The sequence below is a fragment of the Dendronephthya gigantea genome, unplaced genomic scaffold (assembly GCF_004324835.1).
Source record: "Dendronephthya gigantea isolate DGI-Jeju-01 unplaced genomic scaffold, DenGig_1.0 000004F, whole genome shotgun sequence".
Lineage (NCBI taxonomy): Eukaryota > Metazoa > Cnidaria > Anthozoa > Malacalcyonacea > Nephtheidae > Dendronephthya > Dendronephthya gigantea.
The window spans coordinates 572,501-584,482 of record NW_021163014.1 but is presented as its reverse complement, the minus strand read 5'-3'; the positions used below and the strand labels follow the sequence as shown (position 1 = coordinate 584,482).

Sequence of the window (11,982 nt, the reverse complement as noted above, 5' to 3'; positions counted from 1 at the left end):
CGCCCACAGTAACTTCGTAACGCGGATATATTTACTACCATAGGGTACTTGATATATAGCGATGTTATGAACTGAAATTGATCAGGACATTTAGGGTCATCTGGGTTATTTATAGCTTTAGGGCCAGCTGTTCAAAAGCCGTTTAACGCTAACCCAGGGTTAAAAGTGCTTAATCCAGGGTTAAATTTTAAACCCCGGTTTATTTGCGTTGCACAAAGCCCAGGGGCCGGTTGTATAAAAACGTAGTTAACTTTAACTATGATTAGCGCTAATCACAGTAGTTAAATCCTTAACTATGATAAGTTAACTACACGACTTAACTGCGTTGCACAAAACATAGTTTGTCGGATGATTAACTAATCATGTAGTTAACTTGCGTGGAGCTTGCATGGGGTTGTTACTTGTTAAACAGAGAAATAGCATGAAGTATCTCGAAATTATTCAACGCTGTTATCACAGAGCACTACATGACGGAGATGGAACTCGCGCCAAATCTTGTCCCCCTGTTTTTAATGCGCATGCGCTAGGCTCTGGCAAGTGTTTTTGCACTTTTTAAAAAGGAAAATTCGATCTTTTAGCAGAAAAAATGCAATTTTAAAGCCAAGGGTCTTTTCCTCTTCGTTTTTTTGACAAATTTTATTTATCCATCCGACATTACTCCTTTTGGATTAAAAATTACTGCGATAATACGAGTTAAAACGAGAAAAAACGGGAAATACAACTTCGAGGAGTGCGATTTTCACACGAAACGTCTAGAACTGCCAAGTAAAAATTCAAAGTTTGGTATTTCATCTAATAAATGTAGGTCTATATGACTATATTTCGCCAACATGCAGTCATATTTCATTTTTTCTAGATGGCAAAACAAACTTCTCACAGTTAACTTTTGAGCAGATGACATATCAAGACATTGAGTTCTACTGTTCAAGATAGCAAGTTGGATGGCTATTAAAAAACGTTTTTCAACATATACGCAGTTTACTGATATTCGTGAACCCTATTATGTCCCTAACGTGTATTATTATTTCACTTTGGAATCTTCGGACCTTCTTCGGGCCGGTACCAATCGAAATAATAGAATTGAATTATCTAGCAGCAGCGGCAAAGTTAGAAAATGGTCCTAGAATTATAGCTTGCATATTAGTATAAGAAATTTATGTTATTCATCTATATTTAAAAAATGAGAAAAATTAGACTTTGCCAGGTGAATCTGTAATTGCAGGAAAATAAGCAAAATATGTGATATGCAAATATGTGGTGTACAGGGTGTATAAAAAAGATCATTGCTTTGCTAAAGATCGAATATGAATAACAAATTGACATTTACACATTCCATGCATTCAAGACTGTATCAAATATGAATACATTCAAGTTCATGCACACATTCCGTGCATTTAAGATTACACAAAGTGGTCTTAATGTTTATCCGGCAGGCGTATCAGTTTGGACATTCAAATCATTCAACGAATAAATTTCCTGTTATACAAAATCAACGTAACTATATGAATTAAAAAATACGTAAAAAAATACTTATTTGAAAAAAGCGAAAAAGACATTAATTGTCGTACATAATATTAGAGGTCGTTTTAATATTTACATACATATTGATATTTACATAAATAAATACACTTAATTGAGGTAGTGCGATGCTTAAGTTAATACTGTATCCACTTTTGCCGTCAAAAGAATAAGATTATGGGCCGAAAATGTATTGAACATGGGAATAAATCAACATTCGATTAAAAATACCACACATGCAGTCACACATCAGACAAACGTTCGTGTAGCTTTAAGACTACCAATATAGGGGAATGCATACATTATCTTTACTCAAGTATTAACAGAATATACTGACAAGAGACGAATACTTTATATCATACCAACTCTCCTGACAAAGGCCCTCAGGAAGAAACGTCGAGACGTATTTTGTCTATTTTAGGCGGTTGTTATATATACCACATTTGATGCTAAGTGGTTTGAATTGAAGACGATGCCACGCTGCTTCCTGGTTATATTGGAATATATCAGTTGTGTTGAGAAGTCAAAGAACAAGCATCAGCAGTATTTCTTTTATAATATGACTCAATAAAAAAATTTTGAACAAATATTATAATTCGATTCAATTACAAATTCTCATTACATCAATACATCGCTTCGCTTGTCAAGTTCGGCGGGAAAATTCCCATGTTTCTACACAATTAAAGAAACAAGCTTCTTGACCAATCAGCACGCACGTATACTATAAATTTTATATTACAAAAATATACAGGGTGTCTCAAAAAAAACGCAAAAATGCAAGAATATTAATATTGTTCAGGTTTGCACGATAGTTCAGCTAAAATGACTTTTAGCATTTTAAATGAAGGATTAAGAGCCATTTTCAATTCCCAGAGGTGCGTATCTATTGCGCTTTAGAGCTGTATCAATGTTCTGCATATTTAAGTGGTTGCGTTTTTTTTAAGACACCCTGTATATGTAGAGCTTGTATAGCGAGGTGTGCATTTTAAACAATAATATACGCAGGGCGAAAACAAAATACGGTAATTTGGGGGAGGTGCATATTCATATATTCGTTTTGCTCCATGAATTTCTTTTGTGCGAATATGCCTTTTCAAACTAAATTCGTCCAGCAGACTAGAATATATGAATAATGTTCCCCGCAATTATCGCACTCTTTTCTGCCCTAAATACATATAGCAATATCCTGCGGGAAAGAATTAAACCGAGGCAATAAAGATATATATACTCTATAAGATATATAAAGTCTTTTTGTCACAAAGTTACCGTTTGATCGAATCCGACATTGCAAAAGTGAGAGGAGTTAAAGACATCTATTAACTGGTTTAATCACGGATGTGCATTAAGGTATGAGTTATTGTTGTATTTTGACTTTCGAAGTTCAATGTAGTGCTGGTTGTTTCTTCAATTTTTAAATTTTATCCTTAACCAGCAACCCCACTAGAAAGTTGGCTTCGACGAAGTTAGGCAAAGAAGTTTTATGAGTATCTAAGCGGTCCTTCTTTCAGTTAAAATATGACTGCCACAAAATGTTAAGTGAGGCATGTCGCCAATGGTTCATGTAGTGACCCAAATGGCTCTCAAGACTCAAGAGGCGACGATTAAAAAAGCCAAGGACAAAAACCATGGATAAATATACCGTGGCTTGTTGCACTACATATTATTGACATATTGACATATATAATAATTGAGCTGTTATAGCGACTTATCTTATGTTGATAAGACACGTTATGAAGCAAATACGTAGGCCGAAAATCGCGATCATTTCTTGTTAGTTGCTATTCAGCTAGTATAATCATAGGCAGCCCGGTCAAAGCGAGCACCGTATAACAACAGCTCATATTAACATTAAAACGATAATCCCCGAAGTTACACACGATTTTTTGTACAGACTGCGCTTTTTGAAAACGTCAAGGACTAGATTTAGGTGCATATATCATTAGTCTGATCATATATATACAACGTGGCATTTCCCTTACAACAACAAAAATGAAGCAACGAATATATAATCATTGCGAACTGATATTTAACACTTATTTACTGCGACCGAAGGAAACATTGTGTTTTGGGGACCCGAGATCTGTCGATATTGACGAGGCGAAGTCGAGTCACTGAATATCGATGGTCGAGGGTTCATGTTGAAAATCTCTAAACAAGTCTGATTTTCCGCTTCGCTAGTCCAAATCTCACACACTGAGAATGTATATAATTTTACATTTATTCTGGAATCAACACTTTACAACAATTTACGCTCTAATACACAACTAACTTACACCAATGATTTTAATTTTAACCTATATTTATGATAACAAAACAGGATGCATGCTTTACCAAACAATGATGCATTTCCCCAACGCATCTCTTACAGAACTACAGGATGTTTTTCTGTGGTTTTCTCTCCACTACAACCCACATTTGCGTCCGCTTACGTTATTTGTGGGACATTGGTTTCGCGGTTGCTACTACGTGCTACCTCAAAACCTATGCTATGATGCAACACTATTAACATTACATAACAATTCGCTTAATAATACATATACAATCAGTTACGACATGCATAACACTATATATTTGTGCATACTTTGTAAATGACAATTTACTGATGATTGGTGTACTCAATCGTGCGTTCACCTAAATTCTGCAACACACTCCCCCGCTTAGGATCAATTTAAATTTACATTTCACATCTAACGCTGCCTTCCTCTGAGGGTTGCTTCTTTTTGATTTGTTTTTTTCTCCGCCAGCACATTTTTTGCGCGCAGTACCTACCCTACCCCCTTCCATTGGAGTTTTATCTCTAGCGGGTACAATTTTCAAACTGGCCTGGATAGGTATGTCGGTCGTCCCTTCGAAGCCAATTTAACCTACCCTCCTCTAATCACGTCATCTCTCCTTCTGACTAAATCATAACGAATTTCTATTTCCGTCCTCCACTATAACTAGTTCGCCAATCTGTGGCGCAGTCGCTGACTCCCTGTCTTTTGTCCAATGAAACTCTAATCAAATATTCTTTTCTCCACCTGTTCTAAAAATGCTCTAACCTAGCTATTTGTAAGATACCTAAACCTGGTCGTATATTCTCTCTCTCCTAAAGCTTTCTCTGGCTTTTCTACTACATCAGGCAATGAGTTTATCCTTCTACTGAATATCAAATTAACACTTCCTGGCCTATCTTGTCGTACTCGTATGTCAAGGGCCTAGAGTTGAGCATGCATTCGACTTCAACTATCACTGTTGCTAATTCTTGTTTCGTTATTCTAGCTGTATCTAACGTTTTCCTTAAACACTCTTTTACACTCCTTACTAACCTCTCAAAGAACCCACCCTGCCAAGGGGATTTTCTTAATTAAACTTTGATTCTATTCTTGCATTCTTCATGAATGACTTTATTTCCGGATGATTAATTAACTTACTTCAGTCCTTTTCAGTTGTTTTGAATGTTTTTGCATTGTTTGAGATTATTAGTGTGGACCTGTAGACCTTCGCAAGCAACGCTGGAAAGCCTCTGTTGACATTTCGTCTACTAATTCTAAATGCAAAGCATGTAAATGCAGCATGTAAATAGCGTAATATACACTTTCTTCATTTCTCCGTTTGTTTGTTTAGCATAAAGTGGAAATCGCGAAATCTACTCCCACCCGCGAAAATGGTGGCGCCTTGGTTACTCGAAACCCGGGAGGGCTGCAGTTACTGGTTGTTGATAAGGCTTGCCTATTAATGTCTTGCACGTAACCCACCCGGTCAGAATCATTTACACATTCTCTAATTTCTAGCTTTTGGCACCCAAAATGGTGAACGCAATTCCGCTAATGTGGATCCGCTACGGTGTACAGTGTACTCTTTGGTGACATGCTTCTACAACTAACTGTGTAAACCTGTGTTGTTTCGGCAACAAGATTGGTCTTTTACCATCTTGCTCTAAATCCGAATTTCTGAGCCTACCGGTACACCTCGAAATTCCATTTTCTTCTATTATCCCCTACCTTTGAACTAACTGATCATAATTCCCTTGTCCACGCAATACGCATCGTACTTACTGTTTTTATCCACTCGACCTCAGCTCTTTTCAATTCTTTCGCAGTCAATTGGGACGTTTCACATTCGCTTTTCGATGAGACTCTTTTAAGATTGTCAATCGCTTGCCTTACTCATGCTGTGATAGCCCCTAGCTTACCTGGCTTGCCAAACCCATCCCAATGGTGGGTGTGGCACTGTTGGGTGTGGCAAGCTAGCCTACCTTACTGTAGCGTCGTATATCAAAAACAGCTCCTAGACTGCTATCGCAATTAACCGCTAATAAAACCGTTGTCGTCGCATTTTTCTTTCCCTCAACCGAGCTTTCCGGGCTTTCACTAATTTTAAAATAAGGCGGCCAATCCTCTGGATTTTTGAACAGCCAAGTCAGCCTGTGCCACCACAGCTGGTTTGATTTATGCTGTGAGGCGAGAACCCCTCTACTGCCTATATCTGCTGGGTTTTCATTAGTAAAAAAACATGCGCCCACTCGTTTTTATTCGTCAATTTAAAAATGTCATTTATCCTATGACGCACAAATTGTTTCCATTGGCCCTGATTTCGTATCCATGTTTTGGTATCAAGCCAGTACCTAACGCCATCTAGCTTCACTTGCGAACTTAGCGCGCTGCAGATCGCGTTTTCAAGCTCTGCTAGTACCTTAACGGACATTAATTCCAGGCTTGGAATCGACAATTCGTCTACCGGCGCTACTCTGGTTTTACTCGCTACAATTTTTACGGAAACTTCGCCCCCTTGGTACGGCAAATCTGCAAATCCATGTAAGTAATACGATGCAACATTTTCTACGCTCGATTCGTATAAACATCTATCAACGTATAACTCACATTTTGCTACTAAGTCATTAACCCACTTATCTAGGCGTTTCGCCATGTCATCGCCGAACTCTTCATCCCGACCTAATTTTGTCTTAGGAACATCTTGGAAAAGGATTTTCATAGTTACAATAACTCCACTGATCAACCCCAAAGGATCGAACAGACTACTAGCAAACTTAACAGACTCCTCTTGGTTGGCAATGAATTTTCTTTTTTACGCGCAATGTGTTCGAAATCGAAATAGATCTTATCTTCCTCTAAGTTCCTTTTTGCCTTCCTTGGAAGAGGCATCGTATCGATAGAGGCATCCTAATAACTGCTTGGCGGGGCAAATAATGCAATTTATCGCTTAGCTCTTCTAGCACATGCAGGGACTACTTCAATTATGCCTGATTTCAACTTCTCCTTGATTATCGCGTCGTAATCCGCAATCACTTCCGGATCTTTGCACAATGGACACAATAACCTTTTTCTAAGCATTTGAAATATCGTCCAAGCTTACGTATTATCGTTTTCCGTTGCTTCAGATCCATCACTCTTTTGCAGTCTTCATAGCTGTGTTTTCCCATACAGAAGGCACATCTATCGTCCCGGTTGATATGTAGTCCGTTGGCGCTGAACTGATCTCTTCTCCCTCCAGTGTCAAACGGTTTCGCAGTAGGTGTCAACCGATATTCCTCTCGCAGTTTGACCTCAGCCAGTAGCGCCTTTGACATATCGCTCACTGTCCAGTTTAAATACTCCTTCCCTCTCGTGATTGTTAGTCGCACCGTGTCAGCAATGTTCTCAAGCAAGATGGGTAGGACTATTTCCGAGTACGTATTCTCGTCCATTCCCAAGACCGACAATCCACGGTAGTGCGTTTCCACGATATCGTACAATGCGTACGGCCGTTTTGCGTTGTCCGTCGTAAACTTCTACCAATTCACAAGCGGCACTTACCAATTTTCGTGCGTACCCCCTGTGGCCAGCTCTCATCTTCTTTTTCGTTGTGACCTCTGACATTTTCCTGACGTTCTATTGCTTATTTCACGACTGTCTATCCGGCTCGAAGGACCAGAATTGATGTTGAAAATCTCCAAACAAGTCTGATTTTCAGCTTGGCTTGTCCAAACCTCGCACACTGGGACTGTATATAATTCTACATTTATTCAGGAATCAACACTTTAAAACAATTCACGCTCTAATACACAACTAATTTACACCAATGATTTTAACCTATATTTATAATAACAAAAGAGGATGCTTTTCCAAACAATGATGCATTTCCCCGACGCATCTCTACAGAGCATCTCCGGATATTTTTCTGTGGTTTTCTCTCCACTACATTCGCATCCGCTTACGTTATTATATGGGACATTGGTTTCGCGGTCGCTGCTACGTGCTACCTCAAACTCTCCATTTCCTATGCTATATCATACTACACTATTAACATTACATAACAATACCCCCTTAATAATACATAGACAATTTACGACGATATCACTATATATTTGCGCAAACTATGTAAATGACTATTTACCCATGATTGGTGTACTTAATCGTGCTTTCACCTAAACAGTGCACAAAACATAATGTTTTCTGAGTTCTCAGTAAATAATTTTTTTATTATATACCTCTTGTCCAAAAAAAGCTAACTACAAGGTACAACGAAATATCTATTCATAAAAGAGATAATTTCTAGGTGCGCCGCACGTGATTAAAGTTGCTATTTCCCATGAGATAACACGTTATCTCACTCTGCAGGGGGTAGCGCTAGCGACATCAAAATTAGCAAAAAATTAGTTAAATAAGAAAAGATAATGTTGGCGCCACTTGGAATTGCCTTGGAGAGCGAACAATGTGACGCAGTTCCTTAGGACTTTGGACAGTCGAATTAAGGATACGAAGAAAGAATTTATGAAAGAACGGACAAAGAGAACCAGTTCTGGGTTATCTTTTAAGAGAGCGCCTAAAGATGCTCCTACATGGGCTGTGAAGCAATCTCTGCGGACAGAATTTAATAAGTCAGCCAGTGCATCTCGTGGGGGAACTGCGTTACGGACGCGAGGAGGGAGGGGTGTAAGAACGCGCGGAGGTGTGCGACGATCCATTTCGTACTCTGCAAAAGACGTACTTAGCTCTTTTACTGAATAATCTGTATATCTGCAAATTAAATGGCAAAAAATTACTTTAGAAAATGATGTGTTTACATGCATGAATTGAGGTTGCAACAGAATAATATTTCGGGATTTTTTGTATACTATTTTTGGTTTACTAGTAAGTAATTTTTGAGTTAAGTGCATGTTCATCATTATAGCCTAAGATATGATTTCCACTACAACTACAGTATAGGTATCAGTAATCGATTCATTTCGTGATTGCATAGTTAGTGTGATAGAACTATCGTATTTGAATGCATGGTTTCCTTTATTTATTGTGGTATGGTAGTGGATTGCAAGTCTAAACCTTGCTTTAAATGTGGTAGGTGCTGTTTACTTTAAATGTGATTGATTCATTCATAGTCACATGACTTTCAAAAAATGCAATGTTTCCCGCCTGGGAAACAAGTGAAAAATTTTTGCGTGCATATTGTCATAGCAACGTTTTTTGAAAAGAAATTGTCGTTATGCAAAACTCACTATTTCCCTCTGGAGCATACATTAAGTGTATATTGTGTATAGGTGCTGTATATTATAAATGTGATTGGTTCATTCGCAATCACATGACTTTATATAAATGCAATGTTTCCCGTGATGCAGGGAAACAAGTGAAAAATTGATGCCCGTATATTGTCATAACAAAGTTTTGTGAAATGAATTGTCGTGTAACATGAATGTTTTTTCCTATGGCAAAACACTTAATGTACGCTACACCTCGGGAAATAGTATGAGTTTTGTTTTCCCTCGAGTCTTAATTCTTTAAACATTCAGACTCTTGGGAAAACAAAACTCACTATTCCCTCGGGAGCATACATTAAGTGTATAATATACAGAGGGTGGTAAAAAAAGAAGCCCCCAACGAAATGTAGCACACATGTATCTTTTCACCATAAATCTATAAATGAAGGTAGCAGAAATAAAAATTATGTGTTTGAGCATAATATATTTCCTCATTATTATATTTATTATATTTATATCTTTCTATACTCATTATGTTTCATCTGGGTAGGGAATATCTATCAGTCTGCCAAGCATTTTTATACTGCTTGGACTTTAAATTCGTATAATCAATTTCTTTAAACTTGGTTAATTCGGAATAATTTTTCTGCCCGCCTGTGTGCATGATCATGAATCGTTTCCCACCAGCTTATATATAGTTGATTCATAAACTGCGGATGATGGACAATGCAGTAACGATCAAAATGGAGATAAAGACCTTTGAAAGTAGGATACCTATTTCACCCATTATTACCCCCTTCGGAAATTTCGTTATGAAAATTTGAATTCGCAAAGAGAAATATTACTTCCAAACATAATTTCGTAATTAGGGACAGACTTTTACTAATCAACGATATTTGAAATCGGCCGGACTCGGCGAGCTTTAATCGCTAAATTTATCTACTAGGTCTTATATGCCTCTTTGCGTAGAACGCACAATACATCGGAGGTTGCAGAAGGCTCGGCGGCAGAACTTCCATTCAACATTTACAATTCTTCATGTTATATGCTACTTTACTTACCCTTTGTAACATTTCGAGTTTGGTACTTGGTAACATTTTTTGCAAGAGCGCCTCTATCCAGTTGTCAATGAAAATTCATGACAATATCTATCTGAATATCAGAGAAATCTTGTACACTTTATGCACCCAAAGATAATCTTGCTCTATACGATTATCAGGTCTATTGGTCATTTATATAATGAAATGAAAGTCTAATAAAATGAATGTACAAAAATTTTGTACTAATTCAAGTGAATCACATTGTAACTTACATGACGTGCAAGGCTGTATTTAGCAAAATATACGCATAACTCAATAACTGCTATCCCGACGATATTCTGCCACGGAATATCAGGTGTATTTTATTCCGACGTATTCTGCGCGCAATACTACCAGTATTCCGGAAATATTCCGAAGGAATACCCCAGAATATCTACGAATATCAATAATATTCCCGATCATATTGCGTGGTATAGAGGGCGGAATATGCGGCTTTTCGCCCAGTGTAAACAACGAAATATCTATTCATAAAAGAGATAATTTCTAGGTGCGCCGCACGTGATTAAAGTTGCTATTTCCCATGAGATAACACGTTATCTCACTCTGCAGGGGGTAGCGCTAGCGACATCAAAATTAGCAAAAAATTAGTTAAATAAGAAAAGATAATGTTCGTTTTCAACGTTTTTCATTGGGCATATTAAGAAAAGAACAAGCATAATTCATGCGAAATTGTTTGTTAAATTTGTGAGCTACCGAGCGAATTTTATCCCCCATCGGAACAAAGTTTAAACCAAAATAGCTAATTTTTGTTTTTAACGCTGATGTCTGGGTCAAAATTGCATGAAAAACCTCATGCTATACATCAAATCATGAAAAACATAATTTTTGTGTAATAGCTCTTTTAATTTTGTAGTTATACTCAATCAAACAGGGTTAACTTTTTTTGCGCCGCCCGGTATATTTTGGCGAGTTTAGTTAGGAATATTCTAGGCTAGGATTGACTTAACTTGAGTTGACTGGATACGACTGAGGTACAAGGTACGAGGTACGAGGCTGCTATTAACATCTATCGCCTTTGTTTACTATTCCTAGGAAAAGATGCAGTCAAAGACATGGACGATATTTCTAGGGATCCTTTTTTTTTTGGTGTTACTATATATTCTGGCTTTGAATGGAAGTACAATCTTTAATAAAGGTATAAAATCAATATCTTGCATTGGCATTGTACTTATTAATAGAAGTCACATGGCGATATCTGATGTGTTCCGTTGAGAAATCCACGGTTAATAATAAATGCTCTCGCGTGACATTACATAATTTTCATTTATTTAATCATAGTAGTACCAGTACGAAGCTACGAATCTTTCTAGGATCTTTTCCAGAATTCCGGCGCGTCTTAACTGCATAATAGAGAGTTTACGATTAACGAGAGTGTTTCCACAAGGCACCTTTAAAATATCTTTGATTTAGCATTAAAATATCCTTAAATTTCCTTGAAGCAAGATTTAATTTCCCTGATATTTCGTAACATTTAATATTGATTTCTATTACAGTACCGTAGTTTTTTTTGCGCATGCCGTTTCTGCCATGGCAAATTTTACAATCACAAAAATAGAGGCATACGAGAAGAAATTTGGGCAAAAAATGGAGTATTTTGACTGTATAACTTTGAAACAGAAGAGCGTCTTAATTGGACATCGTTTTGATATATTGCTACAAAATCAACTCAAAATTATAGGATACTTATACTTCAGTTCATGCAAAATGTCAATTTTAAGTATATCATATGGAGCATTTTTAATTAATTTTGCTAAGTAATCATTTAACAGATCGAAGGAAAAGACAACAGAATCTAAAAGGTCCTTCTTAAGTCCTTCCAACAAAATACAAAATAATTTATATTAAAATAGTGCGACAAAAAGCACAAAATAATTTATATCTTTTAAATCAAATGGTGCCTAGCAAGGTCAA

The 11,982-nt window shown here is 37.2% G+C and overlaps 1 protein-coding gene across 1 annotated transcript in view; it reads left to right on the top strand.

Moving 5' to 3' along the window:
* The first annotated feature begins 2,640 nt into the window (after window positions 1-2,640).
* The window catches only part of LOC114515616, a 14,265-nt gene continuing 4,923 nt past the window's right edge, over window positions 2,641-11,982 (top strand). Inside the window, exons 1-2 of the mRNA XM_028534905.1 lie at window positions 2,641-2,865; window positions 11,104-11,206. Of these exons, the coding sequence (XP_028390706.1) occupies window positions 2,854-2,865; window positions 11,104-11,206 (115 nt within the window). The 5' untranslated portion in view covers window positions 2,641-2,853. The remainder of the gene's footprint in view (window positions 2,866-11,103; window positions 11,207-11,982) is intronic.